Below are 27,844 nucleotides of genomic sequence, written 5' to 3' on the forward strand. Positions count from 1 at the left end.
TTATTTAGCCACAAGTGAGCAGCCCTGCAGCCATTTTTAAAGCTGTTCTCTGTGGAGCAGACTGTTTGTTTTAGGTCAGCCTTTCCTGAAGCGCTGCGCTATGAAGATGAATAGAGACACTTTGAGTTTGGAAGAAATCCAAAGACTCGCACAAAAATCACAGAGGCGGCAACTGAAAATGCAAATTGTACACATTAACACGACTGGAGGATGTAAAGGTGGAATTTGGTGAAGGGTGGAATTTTCTCTTTAATGTTTCCCAACTTTGTTTTTTAATCATTTTTTAACCTCTATCATTTGAAGAGCAAAGACTCGACAGCAATCTCATGCCGACTCCCGTGTGTGTGTATTTTTGTGTGTTTTGATGCATCAAATCTGATAGGACAGATGGCTTGTTCTCGTTTTCCCTCAATGTGTGCATTAAGTTTCTCACTTCTGAAAGTTGTGTATGCTTTGCCTCAGTGCATTCCAAGAATTTCTAATTAAAAGTTCAAGAAAGGGATATGCGAGGGTTTAAAATAAAGTGGATAATTGCCTCTAAAATACAAAATACCAGTATTTTGAGCAGTAGTGCCTAATTCTGTCTGCATTTAATGAAACTCCTTAGTGGGTTTGAGGATTGTTCCTGAGTTTGATTATTTATTGAATGGAAATTGAGCAAATACAAAAAGCTAATCACATACAGTCTGCTGATAGTCGACCATCCTTAAAAAAACTTTTACAAAAGGATCCTGTTTGTCAAAATATTAATAGACATATGGTTAAGGAGGAGGAAGACAAGACGTCACCCCATGAACAGTGTTCTTTTCTGTTCTTTAAACAAACCACTTGAAATTGGTATTTGAAGTTGGTTAAACTGCGTAACCATGGCAACAAAGTGAAGGAGTTTAACGATTACAAAAATACAAAGCAGGATGAGTTTAGGAAACCTTCTCTTTGCTCATTAGTCGTCATACCACCGTCAACTGTTCAAAAATAGATTAAATGAATGAAAGGTTAGTTTGTGAGGCTTTTATGTTACGAAAGATGTTACTAATCATCAAGGAAATTTGTTTTTTTTGTTATATGGCTTAAGCAGGATGTCCAAATTTTGCTTCCTGTTCTAATTAAATCAATTAAGTTGATGTTAAGAGCATTATTGTGATTAAAAATATTTACTATTCAATCTGAGACATCCCTTTTAGTATTTTAGAATGCAGGAGGTCCACAAAGGCTTTGCTGCATCTGTAAAACACTGGTACAGCCAGCACTTGCAGAATGGCTTATTGTATGACTTATGACTGCGAGTGTGTGTCTGTCAGGCTCAGGTTATTAAAAAGTACTGCGGTCAGCAGAAGCGATACTTTCATGCAGTGAAAGTGCTCCTGTACCTGGGAGACGCATCTTTACAGATGGCACTTTGCCTTCAGCAAGAACGGCTGTGAAGCGAGATTTTGAAATGCAGAAGAAGTTGCAGAAGTGCAGAGAATTAGTTCTTCGGCAGAAACACTTGACAGGATCTGCTTGGAAATCCCAAAGCTCTGAGCCCCGTCCTACAGTCCTATAAGTACTTTGAATGATCGGTGTGTTGCAGAGGTGGATTTTTTAAAACGGGTTGCTTGATAAACGACTGGAGGGGAGATTGCAGGTCTGTTTCTGCTGAAAGGCTTGGTCAAACGTGTCATTTTCCGAGAAAAACAAATGTCCTTGTGCTTTGACCTCAGCGCTTGTTTTCTTGGGCAAGTAATGGAAGACTTTGGGGAACAATGCTACAATGCTGGTCACAAAAATACCCACGCTGAGGCATTTAATGAAGGCCTTCCAAGAGTGACAGAAAGATGGATAGTACCTTAAACTGTGAGATTTTTTGAACCAATTAAGTGCTGATATTGCAGCTTCAGATATATTTTTCAGAGACCAGACCTACGTATCCAGAAAAAAACCCTAAGGGGAAGACTGACATCACTTTTCTTTTTTTTTTTTCTTTAACTGCCTTTTCTCTTAAATTGAGGTTGGACATTTTAATTGGAGCTAAATCTGTCAGACTAGGTTGGAAAGTTTAAAACTTACTGTGACTTTTTCTTTCCCCTTTTGCCTTGACTTTTTTGACCACTTGCGTCATCATAATTGTCACACAATCCTTTTTTGTTTTTTTACATAAAAGAAATATTTTACATAAAATTGAGAAATTTTCGAGGGAAATTTTTTTTTTAATGTGCTTTAAAGACTTGGTTCAAATATCGATTATTGAAGGTGTTCCAGTGGTCTTTTAATTATAAATGTGTTGTTTTTAACCAAATGGAATTTTTAGCTTATTTTTCCTGATATATTTCTTCCATCATTAGAAAAATGTCACAAGAACATTTTATAAACATCAAACATGATTTTATTGGAGTGGGTCTTTTAAGAATAAATCAATAAATAAAAAGAGGCCAAGGTCAAATGATAAAAGTAAAAAAGAAACCAAGAAATGTTGATGAAAAAAAAAACAAGTACCCATAGAAAGTTTTATCAGAGATTTAGAAGTTGTTTTGAAAGTCTTCAGCTGTATTCCTGATAAAAGTAAGTAGAAAACAATTACATCTTGATGTAATAAGTTCAAAATCTGTGTTTTCATTCTTGTTTTCTGTTTATTTCTGTTCATTTGTTCTTTGAATTTAAACCTTATGTGTCGATGGACGAGGATATGTCAATGCTTTCTCCTCTGTAAAGGTAAAATATTGTCACTAAACATAATGTAATTATTTTTAATTTAGATTATTTATGACTATACTCGAATAGATTTTCCACATATGAAATTTTGGTCTTTCGTGATACATGCGTGACATATACATAACTCACAAGTGTTTCTTCAGTTAGCCATTTGTCGACGTGCGCAGATTTCCGTTCAGGGTACCAGCCGACGGGTCTTTACGTGAATTCGGTTTTGAGTTTGACATTTTTGGTTCGATTGAGAATTACGCAGTTTACGCGTATTTTAGGTAGTTTATACGCAATTATAAGGGAAATCTTACGGAATTGTTCCTGATTATTGTTAGATGCATACGCAAATGTGTCGCTTTCCACGACCGTTCCCCGTATGTCTAGTGACTTTTCACGCATAAACCAACAATGTATAGCTTCAATATCGTGTACACGGCGCACATATCACATTCAAATTATGTGATTAACGCACAACGCACTGATGAATTGCATATAAACAGAACAATAATCACACATGCTTCATGTTCTGCGTTGATTTGTTCTTAGCGTTTTAACGTGGTTTCTTTGTGATACATCTGTGACAATGTCATGTGAAGACTGCAACTTTACTCACTTTTTCTACGAATATTCACTACAACCAATTTTCATCTGTGCAACATGCCTAGTGGCTATGTGACATGGCCTTAAGATGAGAGCAACATGCCTGCATGTTAGTGATAAGGACAGGAGAGTCATTTAGAAAAAGATGTCCTGACAAGTGAAGCTTGAGCCGCTGCATCACGACACGCACAGACGCACATTAGCGTAAAGAAAATGCTCAGAGGTGCCTTTGTGCCTCATTGCCTGTAAAGCTTCTCTTATTGACTTAGGAGCTTCCAGAAACATGTCTCACTTGAAGCTCATACGCTGGCTCACGCCGCCTCACAGTCTCAGAAGCAAGGACTCACAGCTTCTCCTCCTTCCTCCATCCTAAACACCCAATTAGGAGCCACACCTAGCCACCTGCCTCCAATCAGAGCAGACGGACGGTTTCCGAGGCAACTAACGACGAAGTCAACATGCAGATGGAGGGTCATCTGATGGAGTGGAGATTGACTTTTGTCAGATAACAAATGGGTTTGAATTTTCATCTGCAGATGACTAGAATTAAATGCAAAGAGGAAAAATAAGTAATACGAATATTTATAAACGTTCAGCTTGCACGCATGTGGAAGATTTGTTGCTAATGTCCAGTTTCTCCTCTTTTGCATCTCAAAAGAAAAGGTTTTAGAGAAGGATGAAAAAAGACCAATATAATAAAAAAAAATCACATATTCTAGATTTAACTAAATAAAAGTACTCGTTAGAATGTCAAAGGAAGTGAAGGAACCGGCAACTTAAGCCTGCATGAACATTTAAAACATTGACCTATTTGAAAAGAAATATCTTATTTGAGATCAACTTAGTTTTTATTAGATTTTTAGAGTATTTTCTATTCCAACATTGGGAAATATTTGGATTTTTATATGTGGATTTTTTGATATCTAAATGTGCATTTTGTACTTATGTAGCTAAAAAAGCAGATTTTTTTCTATCATCATGTTCTAATATTTTTTCTGTATTTTATTTTGGTTTACCCACATTAATTGACTTACCTGATCAAACTCTTGTTTTTTTTAAAAGCACATTTAAAATAATTATTCGCTTAATTGTTGTACATCCTGAATATTCACAATATTTGAAGTAGATTTTTTTTAGATAAATAACAATGTCTGCATGTCAACACCATTTTTTTATGAATTATCAGTGAAATCTCTTCTTTGGGATCATTTAAGTAACAGTTTGGGGTTAACACCATTCGGAAAAAAACTGAAAAATACATTTTTTTATAATTTGAAATAATTGTAGGCATGAATGGTTTAGGAACACATGAGAAACACGATTTTAAATCAACCTGGACTACTATCGCTAGAGTCAATCAAACCTTCTCAGGACTTTTGGTCTTTTTTAACCCTCCATGGTCATTTAGCACTTCAGTAACACCAACATCTATGAAAAAAGGCCTAATGCAAAACAACTCTTGTTTATTTGATTGGTCAAACTTCAGGGTCTTTATGTCCCACCAAACTGTTGTTTATATGTACTGCTTACAGACAGGAATGGTTAACGAGAAATTTGATTGATTTTGATGTCGGTGAGGAGAAAACGTATTAACTTGCGAAGGAGGACTTCAAAAAGTCCTTTGTTTTGGTTTAAATTAAATCTGCAGGGAAGATGTGACGTTTTGTCACTTCTCGTTCTCCACATCTGTCCATTTCTTGGCAGCTGTCAGGATAATCACCATTCAAATGAAAGGAAACTCCAAAACAATCTAATACTAAGGTTTATTCAGGTAAACATTTCATCAATACCTGCTCTTGTGGGGCATCTAAAGTTGTTGTTTTTTCTCTCCTTCTGTTCATTCACCTAAAAGTCCTTCTTAGTTTAATTTTCCCTCAACCTGTAGATGAAGGCTCAGCTGACACAAGCTGTGTTTCAGCATCACCTCACTTTATATGTTCACTGCGACTTACTCTCCTCCACTGGGAGCTACTGAGCAGCTCCACTGGAGCAGATGGGATTAAGGGCAAAGGCTGCTCCGTAACTTTTGCCCTTTTTATTCTTTTATTTACATTCATCTTAGACTTAATGAAGCTACAAACGGACTGATGCCACTGTTGAGGGTCGGCACCAAAGTCGTGCTCACTTCACCGCAACGGTGATCCCTTTCATCAGCATTTACGCCAAATAACGCTCAACTTTTGCATCAACGTCCGTACTTCTTCCTGCAGAATTAATTTCAGTTTCAGAGTTTCCAAAACAGATGTTTAATTTTTGACAAACCAAAAAGTGAAGTACAGCCTTAGTCACATACACCTATATGTGAGGTTGACCCGTATGGATGCTGCCGGTTTCTGGGTTGTCCAGGCCCATGGAGGGTCATAGAGAAGAGCGGCTTCATCTTAAGTGGAGCACAGGTGTGTCTTTCAGTTCTTTTAAGGCATGTATGACTATCACATGGGATGTCATATTATCAGAACACATTATTGTTGTAGGTGTGGCAGCCGTGGTGCAGAGGTAGAACAGTCGTCCACTGGTTTAAAGATCACAGATTTGGTTCCCGCTCTGTTTTCCCATGTGTCAAAGTGTCCTTGGGCAAGACACTGAACCCCAAATTGCTCCTGGCGGTTATAGGTTGGCACCAGTGTTAGACAGCGGAGCCGCCATGGGTGTGTGTGACTGTAAAGCAGTACAAGTATACACATTTACCGTTTAAATGTACCATGAAGTATTTGTAAGGCTAATGTAAATTGTACTCATTTATGACGGACTACTGATGCCATGGTACAGTGTCCTCTCTAGTCATTAGTAAGGTGCGAGTACTGGCCCCTTACTGACCGCACACATGGGTTGTGCACGAGGTACCTAAGTGTGCCCGTAGGACGCCTGTTGGATGTTCACACAAACTACGCTCTTATTGCCTAATATCCTCATTTCTAACAGTCTGGTTGTGCGCATTGAGCACCCATTTTTCGCATGTGCAGCACCAACAGGTTCCTTTTGCAGTCCACAGAATTTGGGGCAGTTGAAAAAATCTGTACGACACGCCTGCATTTCACCTACTTCAGGCTTACATGGTCTTTAACTGATCGCTGTGACCTGTCTCTCGCAGCATGGCCGTAGAAAAACAACATTTTTACTCGACGGGCTCACCGAGCAGTCTGCGACCCGCACAGGTTTGCCCGTTTTTTTTGCCCGTATCCATCCATAAGGGCAGTTGTGACTAAGGCTTACTTGAATTTGGTTAACCAGATCTTATAGTGGTTTAGTTTAAAAGGAACACATTCAAGAAAAGAACATTTCGATTGATTTCAATTAGAGTTTTTTTTTTTCTTTTTAATAAGAACAGCTCTTAAATGAGGCAGAGAAGATAGTGTAGTGTCTGGATATTTTTACCTAAAGCACAGTCAAATGATTAGTCATCAGTATAGACATTAGGGTTGTGCCGATGGACGATACCATCGTCCATTGTGATGGCTGACTGACATCACATGCGCAGTAGTGTTTGAAATACCGGAAGAGGAAATTAGTTCCGCTGAGAGGCTCCATACATAGATATCTGGCAGCTCGGCAATATACGAGAGAATCTTCTAAACGTGCTTGTATTAATGTTACGGTTATTATGAAGCACCTGTTCGCTCATCATTTTAATTTTAATTAGTGTGGTCAGTGCTTTTTCTGTTGAAGAACGGAGCCGGAAGAAGGCACGGCTAAGAGAGGCTAACACACGCTAACAACATTTAGCCTTTGATGAACATAAATCCATGCGGGAAATGCTGCAATCTGCAGCTTGGCGGCACGTATATATGTGGGAATAACATCAGCCTTTATTTTGTCGGGACACGACTGGAAACACGAATCCACGTGATTGTTTGAACGGTTTCTAAGGACTGAGCGATATTTCTGCTTTGAACAGCTCACACACCGCCCCAAAGCCGCCGAGTGAGCTGACGGTCCGAGCTCTGCCCGGACACACACCTTTACCGGAAGACCTGGTTCTCCTGAGTTCGGTAGCTCGTTCACCTAGAGCTGCGGGACGGATCGCAGTCCGAAGTCTCCCACACATAGCGCACACGTAACACAGCATCCTCCCTTCCCCTCAAACACAAAGCTGTATATGTGCGACTGCCCTGCTCAGAGACACGGTCACTCGGTCCACCGGTCCACTTGACTAATCAAGTGCAGGAGCGGATTACTTCTTTGATGAGTCAATAGTTGGGAAATAAAATAAATAAAGTAAATTAACGAATAATAATTACATAATAATGAAACATTTAAAAATTACCCCCTCCGACGATATCATCGTCCATCCCGATGGTTTACTGCAAACGTCGTAAACTGCCAATTTAAGGGACATCGCCAACACTCTAATAGAAATGTTTGAGAATTTAATAAACCATTTCAGGGAAGAAGGCTGTCCTCGTACAGTGGAGGGCGTTATCAACCCACCTCTAAATGATGCTCTTTGTATAATTCCTTGAAAAGAATGATTTACTGGTCTAGAAGCTTTGTTATTTTGAAGCATTGTTATTTTGGAATAATGAGTTGTTATTTTTATTTTTTTTAATGCTCTTGTCTTTATCTTTTTTCTCAGAATCACTATTTTCGGTACCGGGGCCAAGTGGCTGTCTGTGCTGCAGGAGAAAAACTTCAGACCCTGTGAGTTATCGTTACCCATGCAGTTTACACTATTGTCCAAAGACACACATATACACACATATACACACAAAATACAAGCAGATAGACATTAAATAGGACTCTTTAATACAAAGCGGCTTTGATTGTCGGTGCAGTTTCTCTGCTTAAATGAGCCCATCTGTGTTTTGATGCTGCGCTCTAATCACCATTACATGACATTGGTCCCATTTAGCACACTGCTTTATCTGAAGCTACTTACAAGTGAGGAACACTCTGAGGGACAACGTGGGGTTTAATGCCTCGGCCAAGGACATCTTGGCGTGTGAGGCGGAGAGTTAAGGATCGATTCAGCAGCCTTCCGATTGAAAGACGACCTCTCTGCCTTCTGAGCTGGAGCCGCCCCTAATAACCCAAACCATAAATCTTCATTCAAGTCGTCCGCTCTGTGTGTGTGTCTGCTTGTCTGCAGCTTTTCAGCTCATCCTTAGGGTTATTGATAGACAGGAAGGTTTAGAAATCATAGTCTGCCCCTCCTTACTGTGGTCTCTATACGTTACTAGGCTCCTATTAGGAAAAAGGGCAGTGTAACAAAAAGGTGTGTGTGTGCGTGGTTGTGTGTGTTTGCATAAAGCATGCCTGAACTGGGCCAGGGAGAATTGGGTGGATGTTCCATCTTCACTGGCTGCCCCAGTGGAGGGGCCCTTTTCCCTCTGCTGACATTTGGACTGGACACCTGGAGGCATGGTGGGTGGTAGCAGGGAGTGTGTGTGCACGTGTGTGTGTGCGTTCACACATATGTTGGGGTATTCATGGGGTGAGAGTCGGTTGCTGGAAGCTTTTTTGTTCTTGAAGTGCCACTGGTGTGTGTGTGTTAGAGATATGGGCTGCTAACTGAAACCCTGTGTGTGTATTTTGTGTGAACTTGCATCCGCTGTCACATCAGAGTACAAACCACAATAACACAACTGGTCGTGAGCCAGAAAACACAGCTGTTCATATGTGCGTGCCCGCGGTTTTTGTGCTTCAGTCAATTCTGTGGATTTTCTTTGATTCTGTACCAATGATGATAATTAATTACAGCTCTGATCCCACAACAGTGCATTGTATGGTTGTCTAAGAAAACATTTTTCTTGCTCTCAAATTGGACAAGAATTGCAGAATAAAATGAACAGAACTTTGTGATGTCCTCATTTAGAACAACCAGCCTGTTTTTTATACTTTTATCAAGATCTGAATACATGTTCAGTAGGTGTGGAACGGTTCATTTATATTTATATCATCATTTGTGGTTGACGATACGATTCAAAGTTCATTTTGGTTCATTTTAAACGATCCGATTCACTAAAATCGATCCAGGACATCTTTATCCAAAACTTCAACCAGTGTGGATGCTGAACAGTGCAGGTGAGGTTTTTCAGATTCCTTGGATTTCTTGCAAAATAATTAAGCGTAAATTAAACATGTGTCCAAACAAACAAGTAAAAAAGAATAAATGGCAAATCCATTCACATTCTAGTTTCCTAAAGTTCAGCCCACTGTTGTTTTTCCATATCCATGGAATCCAAAGGGAACATTCTAGCACACTGGATGGTCACATGACTTTGCTAAATTCAAAGTTTCCACACATTGGACTGGAATGATGGACTGGCCAGTTTTTGCTGACATCACATGTGTGTTGTCCGCTGTGATTGTACTTGGTTGTTTTACATGATAGGAAAATAAACCTACCATGTCTCAATCCAAATGGTATTTCCAACATTGATTACAATCAATTGACTTTGTTTTGAAACTCTCGATTCGATTAACAACTTGCCTCAGATTGATCTAATTATATCATAGGAATAGAAATCAATTAGTCAAATAATTGTCAATCATGCTCAGAGATGGATGAATCTAAATAAAAATATTAAATTCTATACAAACCTCTCTAGGTTTAGGCTAAAATATGATCAGAATTCACAATTGTATGTCATGCACTCCTGCAAAACAGATGATCACATTCTCCTTTTAATCCCATCACTGTTTGGTTTCTGAGGCTGCAAAAGGCAAAAGATTTGCTTTTATTCAGGATTTAGAATAAAATACATCTTAATAAAATTGAGTGCATCTCATGACAATTTGATTTGAAACTCCATGTGTAACATGGACTCTTCTGTAGTTTTTATTTTCAATTATTTTTGTGTCTCAGCGGAAACTCACAACCTTCAGACTCTACACACCATCCTGTCCACTGGATCTCCTCTCAAACCTCAGAGCTACGACTTCGTCTATCGCTGCATCAAGAACAACGTACTGCTGGGTTCCATCTCGGGTAAGCCCAACCACTTCTGCCGCTTTTATCTTCTATACACATTCTACGACTATCTTGCAGTAAACTGGATTCCGTCACACAAGAAGTACAGGAAAGTTTTGTTGGGTTACAGAACAGACAGAACAGTTAGATATTTCAAAATAAAACTATTGAAAGATGTGGTGAAATCTTTGCTCTAAAAATGAAATTGCCACAAATATGAGGCACTTCTGCAGTTTTGATGATAATATGGCTTCTGTGAGAAAACCAAGCAATTTGCTTTTTTCTGAAATGTTTCCTTTTTTCCCTTTGAAGGAACTACTAAATCATGTTTTCCTCTAAAAACTTGTCACCGTTGCTGAATCTGATCATTTTCTTTGTGTGCATTTATTTTAGTATTTTCGTCACTTCTGGATGCATGTGGATGAAACGTTGTTAGCCAGAAAAACTAATAGTTTTGGGCTGTAGTCTGAAAAAACCCACTAGTTCTGTGATTTGTCGGAGTTACGTTGAGCATCTCCTCATAGCTAAATGTTTAAATATTGAGAAGAAACTTGATGTTAATAAAAGTCCATGAAGTCCTCTTATCTAGATTCTCATCCAAAAAGTAAAAGTCCTTAAAAAAATCCTTAAAATCAAACTTTTTATTTATTTATTGCACTTGAAATGAAATTCAGATTTTTGCTTTGGATAAAGATCAGTTATTGGTTCCTAATAGCTCTGATCAGCAATTCAAAGCTTTAGAAAATCTAATGGTGCATTGATGCTTGTGAAAAGGTCAGAAAGAAATGGTTTCCATTCTTTGCCTTGACTGCTCTTGAAGCAGAAAATGAGAAGCTAAAGTCTGGGTAAAAAGAAGTAAAATCTCAGATGCAATGGACGAGAACCACCGTTTAGGAAGAAATTGAAGTTTTAGACCAGACAGAGATGAAATATCTGACTAAAGCTTTTGCTTCAGAGTAATATAAAGTTCAGGAAGTCATTTTTTTATATGCCAAAAAGTCATCACTGGAGATAAAGGTTTAGTTTGTGGCCTGAAATAACCTGAAACTTTCTTCACTTGGTGTGTTTCCATGAATTAAGGTACCTTATTCACCAAAAAAACGCACATTTATGGGTTTACAGGGACCCACTTACATCAGACAATCCCCAAAACACAGTTCATTTGGGGATCACCATCACTGCGTTATGTCCTCAAACAGGATTAGGGTAACCGTGCTGTGGCCAGCTTGCAGAGTTGGATGCACTCCGGTACTTTTGGTGACCACACCGGATCGAGTCCAGTGAACCCGCTCTCCGGCTTTCTGAGCCGGCCTCGCCTTGGTTCCCTCTTCCTAAAGTCAAAGCACAGACCAGAGCCAACACAGCAGGCGAAAGTGCTGAGTGAGAATGATTTTTGCCCGTTGAATTTCCCAGCAAAGTGGCAAAACGGTGGAGTGTCTGCCCTGAAACTGAGCGATCATGGGTTTAAACCCACAGTGAGTTAATACTAAAGGCTAAAAATGAAACCCAGTCCCTTCCTGCTTGGCAGTCAGCATTAAGGGTTCAATTGGGAGGTTAAACCACCTAATGGTTCCAGAGTGCAGCTTTGACTGTTTCATTGCTGCCCCAGGGAATGAGTCCAATGCAGAGAACAATTTATACACACTGGTGTGTGACAACTAATGGGACTTTAAATTTGCTCATGGGGAAAGCTAATTAGAAATCCAGGTTTTCAGGTTTGGGGGAAAATGGATGTAACCCATTCAGTGATGTTTCAGGAGGGTGCTGCTGTCTTAGAAAAAAAAGATGAGGGAATATTTTTGTTTAAGTTCCTGGTTCCTATGTATGTTTCCCTCTGGTTCTGTTGACCTGCTGTATCCCAGTGACCTGAGTGCTTCACGGCTTTATGAAGCAGCAGCACCTGCCCCACTCCCTTGTTTCTGCCCCTGAAGTCAAGCATTCACATCTAAAGGAGTGGTCCAAACCGGAGACGACCACCTCCGGGGGCGATGCTGGGCGTAACTTTACAGGCAGAGTGAGGACATTAGCTGATTCAAGCTCATTTCCAAATTATAAATATTTTTTTTAACGGCACGTCTCCAGGTTCTCTTGTGATGCAAAGTACAGCAACAAAGCATCTGTGACGTGGACATAAAGAGCTGACCGGATGAAAGAAATTTCCAGCAGTATAAATTATATATAACTGTACATTTTCCTCGCTGCACAAAGATGCACGAGAACAGACACACACGCCTTCTCAGCCTATTGTGGTGCTGACAGGCCAGGAGAATGCTATCTGTCTCTTTATGTGAGTTCTGAGACGGTTAACATTTAGCTCAGCCAGTGTGACTGACGTCTTATAGTCACACATACACATACACACACACACCGTGAGTAATAGCTTACAGCAACACACTCACACAGATGTACACAGCCCTTGCAAATGGCACCCTTAATGTGTGCAGCATGGGCACAACATTGACCAAGATGTCAGTCACAGGGCGGAAAAATAATAATAAATATGAGGTGGTGGCTGCAATCCATTTCCTTAAACGTCTTCCCCTTGCTGTCCGTCTTTTATGTGGTTTTCATTTATTCAGTGAATCTTTTAAAATGTCCCATTTTACTTAAACACCTGTATAGTTGACCTTTTATAGCAAATCAGTAAATATTTTAATACTCTTACTTATTTTTCTTAAACTGATTTTAAAACAGGGTGTTAATTTCATAAACCATTTAGGTGTTTTCTACCAAAAAAAAACACAGTTTAGTTGGGAAAACCTTTATTTTACCTGGCAGACACTCAGAGTTCTCGATTCTAAGAATGTCAGTTTGTCTTGGTCATGCATTTGTACTTGCTTTTGGTTAAATGGATGTTTTAACTAACAAATGGGAAAATAGTTTACAAATTAGTTATTGTTAAATAAAAAGTTGGTAGACATTTTGTTTCTTTAAGGTTAGATTGTTTAATAGAAAGATGGACAGCATACTAACCCGAAAAGGTTTTAGCTTGTCGGTATATTTTAAGTTGCTCTTTTTAGTGCTCGTTTGTTCTTTTGTTTCCAACTTTTATGATTTTTTGTTCATATTCCATGAAACAGGACACAAAAGCATTTACCAAAAATAGATGTCTATGGGGAAAAAAATAGCTTCAAACTCAAATAACCGAAGACTCTTCATGAATCCAACCAAATATTGACAGTTTTCGGTAAAATGTCACAGCTAAGAGATGATGCAATTTAAGTATTTGGTCCTGCAGAGTAAAATATTACTACTAACATAATCATTCCAAACATTTTTTTTCACAAAAGTGCATTAACTGGACGTCCAGCTTTTCTATGTGGGTCTATTTTAAGGATGTAGCCAGGCTCTTGGTGGTCCAGATCATCATGTTTACTGATGATCCTCTAATCTTTGGTGGTAGCCGATAAGTAACATAAAACAATTTCTTTAGAATTCAAAAAGAGATTTTGTGGCCCTGTGTGAAGAGCTGGTCTTGGCTCAGTCATTTTCCATCTTGTCGCCAAGGGCAACAGCAGGCTGCTACACTGCTGGCTGCCAACCGACCTAACCTTGACCCCTGAAGTGAACCCTCTGTTGGTGTGTTTGTGTGTATGTGTGAAGATTTATCACAACATATGTGTGACTGTGACCAGTGACTGGAGCTCACAGTGGCATATGGGATGGCCCTCTTTGCTGGTTTCACCGCGGGTTTGAATCCTGCTTGTTTTGTTAGTCCATACATGTTAATTTTGCCCTTCCATTTATTCAAACTTTGATCAAAATCTCCCTCAAAGATGATGCATCTTCCTGCCAGCAGGGATCTTGCAGCCATGCATTTCTTCACTTTTAACACATTCACTGCTGGATTTCCTCACCACCGTCTGACATCCCATATGTCACTTTTTAGCTTCCTCTGTGCCCATCTCTTGGTTATTTAAAGGGGCTTGCTTTACTAAACTTTGACCATTGGTTTCCAATCCAGCAATTCACCTACACATGCATGAATTTCCGTTGAAGGCTGGTTGATTTGTGGAACCTAAAAAAATGGTATACTTGAACAAAAATGTACGGAAAGTTTGGGATCCATGGGATGTTTTAGTTGAAGCTAGAACTGCAACATTTAATTTCCAGCCCTTCTTCTTCTTGGTCATCAACATCAATTCGGTCGCTTTTGTTTTAAAAGTAAAACCCATCTCTACCCAAAGCTGTTGCCTTTATGCTGAGAGTTATTGTGGCGTTTATCTGAAAAAAGGGATAAAAAGCTTTTCTTTTGGGAAAAAAGACTGAAGGGGTAAGATGGTGACTCATATGAAAGTGGCTCATATTGTAGTGGAATACTGACAGCTCAACGTAAAGAAAAAAGGCTTTTCTTCAAATGTCAACTGATGAGAAAATGTTTAAACTATTGAAATTACAAGATTTGTTGACATTTACAAATGGATTCATTAAGTGGTTGCGTCGTTTTGGGGAACAAAAAACAATTCTGTCTTTATAATAACAATTCAACGTATAACAAACATGTAATTTAAGATGCTTTTTTTTTTAAACAAACATCATCTTTAGGTATCTCAGTTTAAAAAACAAATCAGACAAAAGAGTGAACGAAAATAAATCATAAAATTGCTAACTGTACTTCATAACTTCCACAAAATGTTGACTGGTCTTGGACATGAAAAGGTTGGATGCAAATCCAAGAAATCCCCTATATAACTGCTTTAAAGCCTCTATATATTATATAAATAAATCAAACTAGGTAGTATAGAAACAGGAGTTCTTCTTCTGCTTAGAAGACTTGGTGCTGTTTGGGGAACAAGTTCAATGTGACAAGTTACCTTCTTGTTCATGCACACAGAGGAGTGGATGATGGAAGGCATCCCAAGAAAGCCGCGGTGTCTTTTAACCTAAAATACATCTGTGTTTGAAAAGGTACGTGTGTTTTTGGTGTGTGTGTAAGCCCACCTTTGGCGGTGGGTGAAACAATAAGATAATTGCTTATCTTCCCACTAAAAGTGTGTTTGTGTTTAATCAGAAAACAAAGTTAGCACTTCCTCCAGGGAGCCAATTAAAGCTCAATAAAGAACCTGGCAGACAGAAAAAAAAAGGGAGACCGTGTAGAGAATAGAAAGAAAGGAACGAGAGGAGGGAAGAGAGGTAGAAGGGCAGAGCGTAGTTGAGAGGAAGGAAACAAGATGGATGGATGTGGTCTGTGATTCAGAGGGGAGTGAAGCTAGGAGGTAGGCTGAACACTGGGAGGGAGATAAATAGAACGTGTCAGAATTAGTAGATGATGGGAGGCAGAAAGTCAAAATAGATGTGTGATTGCAGGCTTGGGAAGATGTTGCTAAGGAGTAAAATTCCTAAATAGGTCAATAAGGGTGGTGTAAAGTGCTGAGGCTGATTGCGTTAACAATGTCGGACCAGTAGCAGTGAGAGATGTCCTATGGTCGGGTTTTATGAAGACCTAGAGGAGTCTGTTGAGCAATAAAATGACAAAAGGATAATGGCTGAGACAAAAACAGCGAAAACACAATTTGATAGTTGAAAAATCAAGAGGTTTGATAGTTTAGGGAAGTTTAGTCAGCCGGGTATCTAACTAATTAACTAACTATATAGGTATTGTAGAATGCGTATGTGTTCATGCTGAAACCTGTGTGTCAGCGCCCTGCGTGTGTAGTAGTTGGTGTTTCTTTTTTTTTTTTTTTTTTTTTTTTTTAACTTGTCCTGTCCAACAGCTAGGCAAACAGATGAGAGCTGAGGGCCTCTTGTGTTGGACATATTTTATTCTAACAAGAGGGGTTATTCATCTTCAGACAAACCAAAGGTATGTCTGAATAAACCCCTTTTGTAATTGAGGCCAAACTTTATTAATTTCAATCATGTTTGAAAATCTTTGGTGTTGGACCGGACGGAAAAGGAAAGAGGGGAACAAGAGAGAGGGACGTTAGAGAGAGGGGGGGGTAGGAGGGTGATAATAGGAGGGGAAGGGGGGTAAGACCATGAAGCAGCATAGAGCAGGCAGGTTTACTGGTTGTTTATCGTTACGGTACGGTTCAAATGTAGTACAAAAAGGGCGGGGCCTGTTCACACACACTCAAATATTATCAACACACCTGCTAGCCGCAGAAATGTCCACATGTCCACATGCACACAAAACAGATAGTGTTCACGAACGCATACTTATGCCTTTAAACCAACTAGTGTGAAATCTTTCATTCATTCGATCATGCAAACTATTAGTGCAAAGGTGAGCTAACACCTGTGCTCAGGTGAGTGTTTATGTTCTTCTAAAATGGATGGTGGAATGTGAAAAGAAGGAGGAGGAGCGCCCAGCCACCCCCACACCCATACCCCCGCCGCAGCAGCAGCGGCAGCCGGAATTCCCCCAGCGCCACACGGGAACAGGCAGGGAACAACCGCCCCCCGGGCGACCAAGACCGCCACCCAGGCCAGGGCCAGCAGGACCGCCGCGAGGCCCCCAGAGCCAGAGAGCAGGGAGGCGCAGAGGGAAAGAGAGCGCCGCCCCAGCCCAGCCAGGAAAGCAGCCCCCCGCCGCGCCGGAAGAGCCCAACGCAGGGCCCCACCGGAGAGGGACGCTCACAGCCCCAGACGAGCACCCCACCACCACCCAGGAGTTCCGGGCATCCCCCCGCCCCGACCCCAGGTACGAGCCAGGACCCCCCAAGGGAGACCCGCTCCGCACTCCAGGCAGCCACCCACCCGGCCCACGGTTGGTCCAGGTAGGAGCAAGGCAGGGGCCCGCCGCCCCCGCCCAGGAGGGGGGAACCCCGGGGAAAAAAGGGCGGCCCATAAGGGATGTTATAAATATGGCCCGACCAGGCTCGGCCATGTTGGAAGTTTGGCGGGGCCCAGCGCCCAGGGGCAAGGACCAGGACCCACCCCCCAGGGACACGAACACCCCCGGCTCAGGTGTAATATGAACCCCCCCACCGTGCGGAGAGAGCACCGCCGGGCCCAGGGAGCCGGCACCCAAGGGACACGGCCGCCATCGCCAAGGGGCCCACACCCCCCACCAGGGACGGGGTAGGGGACAGATGGACCCAGGTCCCACCTTCCTTGTAAAATGTGTGTGCGTGTATGGGTGTTTGAGAGGGTGTTTGTGTGCATGTGTGTGTGTTTATGTTTGAATGTATATATTGAAGGGGGAGGGGTGTGTGTACTAAGGGGGGTGCAGTTAAAATTGGCGAGTAGGGCACTAAGGGGACATCTCCTGATTACTCACAGTGATGTCCCCTCACCCTCCACACCAAGGGGCCCTAAATGTCTAAGGTGCGGTTAAAATTGGCGGGTAGGGTGCCAGGAGGACATCTGCTGCTTGCTGGCAGTGATGTCCAAGCACCCCCCCTACCAAGGACCCTACGTGTCTAAGGTGCAAATAAAACCGAAAGAGGGGGGGCCCACTCCATACGGCAACCATAGGAGGGGGGCCACTCCCAAGTAGCCCCCCCCCAAGGCGCATCGCAGGCTAAACCCCCCACCCCCTCACCCTAATATGAGGTTATATAAGGAAGGGGGTAAGTTGGGGACAGCTGGTAGACTGTCCCCCGGTGGTCAAACAGCCGTCCCCCAGCCCACCCCCAGCAAAGGGGCCAGGGCCACCCAGCCCAGGGGCCCACCCCCGGAGGCGCCGACACCCCAGGCCCGGCACCACCCACCCCACACAGAGAGAGAGGAGCCAGAAAGCGTCGCCCCCCCCCGGAGCAAGCCCAGGCCCCCACCCCCAGACGCCGGCCCTAGAAGAGCTCTGGTCAGGCCTCGACGGGACCGAGGAGGCCAACCGGCCGAGGCAACCACTGATTGCCTCAGCGGAGACCCCGACCCGCTAGCCCCCCCGACCCGTACTAATAATGGGCCCCCCCTCCCCCCCAGTACGCCCCCCCACAGGACAGGGCCGACAAGCCCCCCACCCCACCCCACCCCAGACCCCGCAGCCGAAGCGGGTGACACCCAGAGCGACCGGGGGCCCCGAGAGGGTTGTCCCGTCCCGTCCCAGAGCCAGGGAAGGGCCGATCCCAGCCCCAGGTGCAGATGGGCAGCCCATCCGGCGCCGCTGGGCCCCCCCCACCCGAGCAGGGCCCCCCGCCAACCCCCCCCAGCACAGGCAAAGGGACCACCCCCCCAAGCCAAGCCAGACCACCACCCCACCCCCCCACCACGCACCCCCACACCCAAGCCCAGAGGACCACGCAGCGCCCCAGCCCGCCCCACCCAGGCACCGGACCCGACCCCCCGACCAACGGAGCCCCCCACCGCCCCCGCCAGGCACCGGAAGCCCCGACCCCCACCCCAAACCACGGCAGAAGGGCAAGGAGCAGCGACGACCAGGCCCTCCACCCCCTAAGTCATGGAGTCAACCACAGGAGACCAGAGAGACTGAATTCTTTCAAAGTTACTTGAGCTTTGGGCTGACATTTTTTCCAAGCTGATATGATCAAACAGCAGATTTCTGTGTTGACTTATGTTTATATTTTTCTTGTTTTTCCAATTTATTAAAATAGTTTTTTTGGCAATACAAAGAGTTATGAAAATGATAGATGCTAATCCTTCTTCTATATCGATGGCACTCATGTCACCAAGCACACAAAGTGACGGTGAGGCAGTGATTGAAACCTTAAGCCAGACTGATAAATCGGCACATACCTGCTGCCAGAGAGCCCTGACAGGAGTGCAGAACCACAGTGCGTGCATGTAGCTGTCGGGTAGATTATTATCACAGTGCTCGCAAATGTCTGAGTTACTGAGACCCATCTTGAACATCCTCTGTCCAGTGTAGTAAATTCTGTGAAGAGTTTTGAGATGGATTAGCTGCAGATTTGGACTTTTTGTCAGTTTAAAGGTGTTTAGACAAAGTTCTGACCAGAAGCTTTCATCTGTGCTGATGCTCAAATCTGCATCCCATTTTTTTGTTGGAAGGGCAATATTGTTATCTAAATTACATAAAAGTTTGTATATTTTGGAGAGAGTTCTATTCATTGAAAAATTAATCAGAGTGGTAACTACATCTGGTAGCTTTAAATCGTCGTCTTTAATTTTATACTTTTTAGTAATACTTGATTTAAGTTGCTGATATTCCAAGAAGTTATTTATTCCATGTTTGTCTTGAAGTTCCTGGGGGGTTATGAATCTTCTATCAATAATTACGTGCTCTAGTTGTTTTATGCCCCCTGCTTGCCAAGCTGGGAAGTGAATCATTTTTTTGTTAATAAGGATGTCCGGGTTGTTCCAGATGGGTGTCATTTTGCACGGTTGAATTGATGATTTTGATATTTTGAGAAATTCCCACCAGGCTGTTAAGGTGGCATTTATATTAATGCTTTTGAAACAATCCTGTTTTTTAACTGTTTGGCTAATAAATGGTAGCTGTGACAGGTTGATCTTTCCACATAACAGTAGTAGTAGTTGGTGTTTCAAAGTGAAGGAGAACAGTAATAAAAGAACGTTTCCCCCAGAAGAACGGTGATTGATTCCTTATTATTTTACTTTATTACTTCATTATTTATATTATTAACCCGCTCTAGAGTAGAGCTGTGACGGTGTGGGATTTTTGATCACTGCTGTGATGAAGCTGCAGGAGCCGAACACAAAATCCCCAAATGAATACAATTAATAATTACAGCGCTCTATTCTTTATTAACAAATAACCGTATGTGTGGGATTTTTGACCACGGCAGTGATGAGTGAGGACTGACCTGATTACATAAAAAGCCACCTGGTGGTTACCAGGTGTACTGCCCTGGCTACAGTTTCATTTAGTTTTTAAATCGCTTCAATCTGGAAATCTTTGTTCACTCTGAACACAAAAGGTCCTTAGTCTCATTTTCCTTGCTCAAGGTACAACGTTTTCAAAAAAATCTATAAAAAAAAAAGACTAAGAAGAGAGGAGAAAACTTTAAAGAGTTTAAAAAAAGTTTTAAAAAATAATTTAAATAGGATTTTAAAAATACAGTAAAGAAAATGTAAATTCATAAGTTGTTTGAAACTTGATTCATCAATTAATTTATCATTCTTTGTAACTCCTGATCTTACATGTGTTTACCACTAACGCAAATGTATGTTGTGTTTATGTTCTGTGCATTGTAGGTTTTGAGTAACACAAAAAAAGTGTTAAAAGTTGCGCTTAAGCGCAAATAAGCCTTAGCTTACCAGTCAGTGAAACAATTAACATGAATTACCTAAAAATGATCAAAATAAAATTACTTCTTCTTGGTGGACTATAGAAGCTTTTCTTTTAGTTGCTTTGCTTAAAGCAGTTTCTATGTGCAGTTCGCTCCATTGCTGCCACTGCAAGACAAAAAAAAAAGAGATTAGTTGTCTGGGGTGAACAAAATATAAAAACTGAAATGTTTGTGTACGGTGATGGCCAAAAAAAATCCTGCTCATGATTCTGACCAGACTTTTAAACCATCAAACTGTGACCACAGCAAGGCTCCCCGACTGTGAGTGCAAGAGCAGCACTCGTCCCAGATAGGTCTGCTTCCAAAGCCAGCTCAGTGCAATGAAAGGCAGAAACAAAACAAAAAAACCTGTTTGGTGTTGCCTACAATCCATCCTCACAAGCCACGGGGCTTCTGGGAAAAATCCTAATTTAGAACCTTTACATGTCACATTGGATCTTTGTGTGTAAAAGAATCAGAGGAAAAAAGCATTTAAAGAAAAGAGCATCATCCCCACTGTGAAACATGGAGCAGGACTGGTTTTCTGTTGGGACTCTGCTGTTTCTGCTACGGGGAGCCTTTATTTTAAGCTCAGTTTTGATGAAGCTGGAATGCAGAGGGTTTTCATCAAATGTCCTTTTCTAACCTTTCAAAATACAAGAAAAAAAATGCTGAAAAAACACTAAACAACTGGCATCCTGGCTATGTTGTTTCGTACAGAAAACTCCAAAATCATATATAAAATGTATAAAGTACTTTAACTGAACCTTACTTGATACTTTCATCAATTACTTCTTCACTCTTGCTTGCTTGTCGATGAAATCCAATCATGGCATCTGGACTTAAAATCTTTTATTTTTGAGATGTTCCATCACTCTTCCATCAGTCTTCTTGAGCAAATACCTGGATGACTGTATTTTACTTAAACCAGCATTAATAGGAATTTAGGCAATCGAAACAATATTGAATGGTTTCAGATTGGAATTGGTTGATTAAAATACTGCTGAAGGGATCCTGTGCGTTCATGAGTACAACTTTTGACCACACTACCCAAACTGCGGGTCAAGTGTGGCCCTGAAACTGGCCTTTGCACATTTCACTGATGTATATCTCTGCTTTCCTTTGTGCTTTTTCTCCAGGTGGCACCGACATCGTGTCATGTTTCATGGGTCAGAACCCAACGGTTCCAGTGTACCGAGGGGAGATCCAAACCAGAAATCTCGGCATGGCTGTAGAAGCATGGAGTCCTGATGGTGAGACTCTGACTATTTCTAAGGATTTTAATGTCCTTTTTTTCCTAGTAGTCAAAACGCAGGACGTTTACAGTTTTAACTGGTTTAACTGGAGACAGTTGATTTCAGATGCATTTTTAGTTTTTCTTCATTTCCAGCTGGAGGAGAACAGGCAGATTTGACAGTTTGAGCGATGAGATGAATTGAAAGTATTCATTGTATTGACTTCAAGGCTTGAAATCAATCAATCAAAGTTGGACTGGGCCTTAATGAGTTAATCAAATCTTAACACACTGCTGATTAACAACAATTATGTTACTTTTGTGCACTTGTGTTTATTTGATTCAAAAGACTTTGAATTATTCTGAGGCGCAGTGTTGTAGCGATGTGCTGTTCGTAAAAGAAATGACTATAAAAGCTGAAGCTTTGTGGTGAGCAAAAAAGGTGAGTCAGGGAGACACGAATTATCAGCCACTTATAAGTCTGCTCTGTTAAAAAATCCTTATAGAGTTAGCAACACTATTTACCTGTCAATTAGCCAATCACATGCAAGAACATGAAAGATTAGAGATTAGAATTGAAAGACGGATGGAGGCAGGCGCTCCAAAGACAGAGTTAAGTGGTGCGGTCCACAGACGGAGAGTCAGATTTGCAGGGAGAATGTAGATTCCAGTCTACTAGAAAGTGCTAGACTTTTCTTTCCAAAGGAAAAAAAAAGGCAAGCAATATTGGAGATATTCAGCCGTAAAGTTCTGAGCCAGATGTCGGCTCAAACGAGGAAGTACTTGGATCTAGTTGTCTGCTAGTGGATGCATCAGAATGAAGTGGATTAGTTGAGCTTGTGGCTTACCTTAGCAGCTTCTACATCACAGCCACGAGCTTTTTCCAACGAAATGTTTTCATCTGCTCCTGATTCACAACGATTTGAGTAAATGCGGGAACCTCCCAAATGGATAAATAAAGTTGTCTGTCTGTCTAAAGAAATAATCAAATCAAATCAAATCAGATCAAAGTTTATTTGTATAGCACTTTTCCAACACAAAGTACTCAAAGTGCTTTACATGATGAAATTTAAAAACAAAGGACAAAACAAAAAAATATGTAATTAAAAAACTGGCACAATACCACCCCCCACCCCCCACCCCCCACACACACACACACACATGTACTCACTCGCTGTGATAAAATGACAAAAAGATGCAATGTAGAAACCTGGCTTTGTACTGAGGTTGGGGAAATGATGTTTTGGGGACATGTCCACATCAGTGACACCCCACTCAGGTTTACAGAGTCCACTACCACAGGACCCCCCAGATCCAGACAAAGAGCCGGACCTGAGAGATCCCATTGCAGCGACCCCGCTCACTGGGAAGGGTCCATCACCGATGTGGAGGATCCCTTGGAAATACTCAGAAATGCAAAGTTAATCTTGTTTGTTTTTTATAAATGGCCTCCATCATCAGAAAGGTGCCACAAAAACACGTTAAAAACACCATTTTCATTGGAGTGGGACATCAAAGAAGACTTTTGAACATAAATGCACCAAGTAATTTATCATCTAACTTTTTAATTTAGAGAATTTCCATGTAAAGAAAATCCAACTGTAATTGTGTTTTTATTTTATTTTATTGTGGTGAATCTGTTTTTCTCTAACATGGACTCTTACCACTGAACAGGCCTGTTTATGCTGTTCCCTGACACAGGAAAACCACATTTCTAGTTATAAATTGAACAAGAATGGTTATTAAATGTTATCATATTGTTGCTCAGAAAATAGCTGTTGGATACTGAAGCAAAAAATAAAGTTCTACGAAACTTCTTTACAACCTAAAATGTTTCTTATACTTTATCAAATTTTGGAGCCAGCAGTAGAATGAATGACAGAAAACTTACATTTAATTGCGATTAAAAATTGTAATCTACTTAGAAATGTCTGGAATTTAATCAACCGTCCCTGTATCATCGGGTTGTTCTTTTAAATCAACAAGGTTTGTTGTTCTCTGTATTTTCCCCATTTATTTTAGCCCTGCAGTCTGCACCGCCATATCTCTGCCACCTGAAAGAAACTTAGACTGGGGGGTGTTATTTAACGGCAATTTTGTAGGAAGATCCTTGGATTATTTCAGTCGGTCCTGAAGCCAGAGGGAGAATGTTCAGGTGGCGCAAAACCGCACGCCCAAAGTCCATCAGGCTTTTCCGGAATTGTGTTTGTGTCTGCTGCACTCTGATAAATGTGTGTCATGGTACACAGAGGAAACTTGAACCTGAAAATTCTGTGTGTGTTTGGGCTTTCACAGGTAAGCCGGTGTGGGGGGAGAGCGGGGAGCTCGTCTGCTTGAAGCCAATCCCCTGCCAGCCGACACACTTCTGGAATGATGAGAATGGAAGCAAATATCATAAAGCTTACTTTTCTTCATTTCCAGGTAAACACAGCATATTTGCAGAGAAATGTAACATAAAATAAATGCACCTAAAACCACTCCTTAATTTATAACAATAATTGATGAGAATGAGAATTGGTTGTTTTTCTCATTTTCCCTGTTTTATTTGTACTTTTTTGCTGAATTGTTATTGCAGGAATAAAATTCAGTTTTGAATCTCTTTCTTTGTGTTCTTTAGGCGTGTGGGCGCATGGAGACTACTGTAAAGTCAACCCAAAGACGGGGGGCATTGTCATGCAGGGCAGAAGGTCAGCTTTTGGGTTTTCTTTTTCTAACAATTTAAACACGGTTAGTACCGGGTAATTGTCAAAACAAATAAAGTTCACATTTGTGTGTTGGGTCGTTTCTCAAGACGTTTTGAACTCAGGGTTTAGGCCATTGACTGTATGTGACGTTTGGGCGTCACCTTTAGAAAATGGTTTACTTCCGGCTCCAACAAAATGAATTCAGAGCCAGACGTCGTCAGTAAGATTGCTCGGAGTCAACTTTTCCATGCCAACCCCTCTCACCAGCCGGGAGTGAGCTTGTTGGAAGGCCACACCCCTACCACTTGAAAGTGGGCTTGGGAGAGTCACTTCTCACATACAGTCTTTCACGTGTTAGGACACCTGCAACCACAGGGGGCGCCAAATTCCTGTCAGTAGACACAGCTGAAGACACTTTGGCTCTCAGAAAAAAGTCAAAACAGCTGCTGGAGCTTCATTAAACACACTTGTAAAATTGTTACTATTAATTATAATAATAATAATTATATACTATTTTTATTATTATATGTTATCTTTATTTTTTTGTACATTATTAAACTAGAAATAAACATGAACGCATGACAGACTATAGACACCTCCTCTCGTTCCCTAAAACAGCCATTATGAGGGCAAAGACTAAAACGGAAAACGAAAATGGTTTTAACTGATGGAAAAGTGTTTCTTAGTGAAATAAAACATATTTAGTTCTAATTCAATGAGGTTACAACACAGTGGTCAAAAACTGTAGGTGGCTTCAACGTTACCAGTAGTAGATATATAGATGTTCCACCTTAAATACCCAAAAAAGAGAGGATAAAGAGAGTAAAGGATAAAAAAACTGAATGTCTCTTTAAAAAAAAAAAGTCCACAAAGAGGCCGAAATTTTTGTTTTTTTTGTTGAGGAAGTACAGAAAGAAATGATTAATGATCTGACATTTTGGAAAGTAAAATAATTCAATTTTATTTTTAACTTGGCATTTGTCCCCTATGTAATTTACAGGACCTAAAAGAAATCCTCATAACTGCAGATATAGTCTGGTGCTGAAAGAGATAGTTTTATGTCAAATGTAGAAGGTGAAGAGGTGTTCCATCAAACAGGGAACTGAACTGAAGCGTGATACCAGCAGCTGTGAAGAAAAAGAAAGGGGAAGCTGGAATTTGAATTCTTGAATCTTTGTGCCTCAGTGATGGAACACTAAACCCCAACGGAGTCCGCTTTGGAAGCTCTGAGATCTACAACATTGGTGAGTAGAAAAGGTTGCAGGTGTGACGGGACGCGGATGTGATGCAGGAAAAATGATTTTCTCCTTTTTTTTTATTGTCCAGGAAAACGTTTTAACGCTTTTCCCTTTTTCTTCTTCTCTCCTTTTGCAATCCTTCTTTGATCCTCCCTTTCGTCCCTGCAGTGGAGGCCTTTGAGGAGGTGTCAGACAGCCTGTGTGTCCCTCAGTACAACTCTGACGGAGAGGAGCGAGTCATTTTGTTCCTAAAGATGGCACCCGGAAAGTCCTTTTCTCCGGAGCTGGTGACGAAGATTAAAGGAGCCATTAGGAAAGCGCTGTCTGCGCGTCACATCCCCGGCCTGCTGCTGGAGACCAAAGACATTCCTGTAAGAGAAACATCAGCCAGAGGTGAGGGGCACTCTGGCTTGACTGATGGCTTTTCCGTTTGTCCCTCTGCAGTACACCATCAGTGGGAAGAAGGTGGAGGTGGCCGTCAAACAGATCATCGCTGGTCGTGAGGTGGCACAGAGAGGAGCCTTCTCCAACCCAGACTCCCTGGATTTTTACAAGGACATTCCTGAGCTGAGAGACTTTTAGGCTTTGCGGGAAACATCTCCAGGGTGGACAGACGGGAGCAAAGTGCAGTTACTGCCGTATTCTGAGCTTTATACAGACTCGTTCATTAATATATTAACAGTTATATATTTGCAAGTGTTTCTGTAGGGAGAGGACTTTGGAGAAATGAAATTCAGATGCTGCTGCCAGCGAGTTGATGTTGAGATGAATGAGGCTTTCAGTGTCAACGTGCACGGCTGTACCGCTGTTCATGCAGTGCAAGAGGAAAAATGTGTGTTTTATGTGCTTAAACAGTTTAGGTTTGCTTCAATGTAGAACTTGCACCAAAACTTGAGAGCTTATCTACTGAGGTAATTTATTGATCTTTTATTGTATGAGTCGGTCAAACTACCTGCATTTAAAGACTTTTCTTCCCATGTTTTTAGGCAAAAATGTTGCTTAATGCTGATTCAAAGGCTCATTTCGGTTGAAGATTTCATCTGAGACACTAAATTGATGTGCATCATACAGCTGCTGTATAACTTCATGTCAAAAACGACGTCCATGTCCCAGAACTGTTTGGAAAAGTCATTTATTGATACACACTGTTTCTACTTTTACATACAAAAAAAACTGTATTTATTGAAAATTTCTGTATCAGTCATAAAACCCAAAGGATAATAGTTTTAAACAGATTAGTTGCAGCATTTTGTGTGCTTGAACTAAACTTGTACTTAGTTTGAAAAGCGACGATAGCGACTAAACTGTGTTTTTCTAAAACCAGACGGGCATCCAGTGTTTCTGTTCCAATTCAGGAAGCATTTTATTTGACTTGCAGGGAACATTTTCGTACTTTTTTGTGTTTACCGATTGTTAAAAAAAGTTCATCTTTAATGTTGTACTGGCTTCTCATAATATTAATATTATTTTTTTTATCAGGGCAATGTGTTGTTGGGAACATAAAGCATCAGGTCAAAAATCAATAAAAATAATATTTGTAACAAACGGATGATGACTAATTTTGATTTGAAATAATATTATCCCAACAAAGTTCCTGTTTTTTTTTTTTTTTGCAATCGCTACATTTAGGTTGCCTCCATTCAAATATTCAAATCAAAATGACCTTCATTTTCATGTAGGAACTTCCATTGGTGGAATCAGTGAAATCAATACAGCACACTCATTCAATAAAATCTACACTCAGCAACCACTTCATCAGGTCCACTTGTTTTTTTCTCCTTTATGCCTTCAGAACTGCCTTAGTCCTTGGTATAGATTCAACACGGCACTGAAAACTTACCACAGAGTTTGGTTTGGTTTGGTGTGAACCTGCAGTAGGTTAAGCTTTCCTACGGCTCTTCATGACCAGAGATTTTAATTGTTATGAAGCATGGAATTACTTTGTGTTTTGCAACAGGACAGATAATGGATGATCTCCAGGTGGACATCATCTACTACTATAAAAGTAGTAGAATATTGGCAGGAAAAACTGTTTTCTAGCATATTTGTCTCCTTACAGCACAAAACAACTTCTTCTTATTTATTTTAATGTTATAAAACTGTTAGATCCCGGCGACAGAAACCTGTGGAGTCTTTTCACAGATCATTTTTCGCAGTAACCCAATGAGGACGACTCGTGCTGTCACCGTTCCTTGGCTCTAAACTTGCTTTTGAACTTCTGGCCTCAGTTTTGCGCAGAAGCACTTGTGTTAGAATTTTTTTTTTTTCTTTTGGTCACAGACCTGCTTACTGGTGGAAAACTTTTAACTGCCAGATAAACTGAAGCCACTTTGAGAGCAAAC

General features: G+C 41.2%; 1 protein-coding gene across 1 annotated transcript in view; it reads left to right on the forward strand.

The window, feature by feature from the left end:
* Window positions 1-27,051, forward strand: part of aacs (acetoacetyl-CoA synthetase) — a 42,079-nt gene extending 15,028 nt beyond the window's left edge. Inside the window, exons 11-18 of the mRNA XM_004072081.4 lie at window positions 7,856-7,920; window positions 10,088-10,210; window positions 21,486-21,599; window positions 23,876-24,001; window positions 24,198-24,267; window positions 25,450-25,508; window positions 25,671-25,873; window positions 25,947-27,051. Of these exons, the coding sequence (XP_004072129.1) occupies window positions 7,856-7,920; window positions 10,088-10,210; window positions 21,486-21,599; window positions 23,876-24,001; window positions 24,198-24,267; window positions 25,450-25,508; window positions 25,671-25,873; window positions 25,947-26,084 (898 nt within the window). The 3' untranslated portion in view covers window positions 26,085-27,051. The remainder of the gene's footprint in view (window positions 1-7,855; window positions 7,921-10,087; window positions 10,211-21,485; window positions 21,600-23,875; window positions 24,002-24,197; window positions 24,268-25,449; window positions 25,509-25,670; window positions 25,874-25,946) is intronic.
* The last annotated feature ends 793 nt before the right edge of the window (window positions 27,052-27,844 follow it).

Source organism: Oryzias latipes, chromosome 9 (assembly GCF_002234675.1).
Source record: "Oryzias latipes chromosome 9, ASM223467v1".
NCBI classification, from domain to species: Eukaryota; Metazoa; Chordata; class Actinopteri; order Beloniformes; family Adrianichthyidae; genus Oryzias; species Oryzias latipes.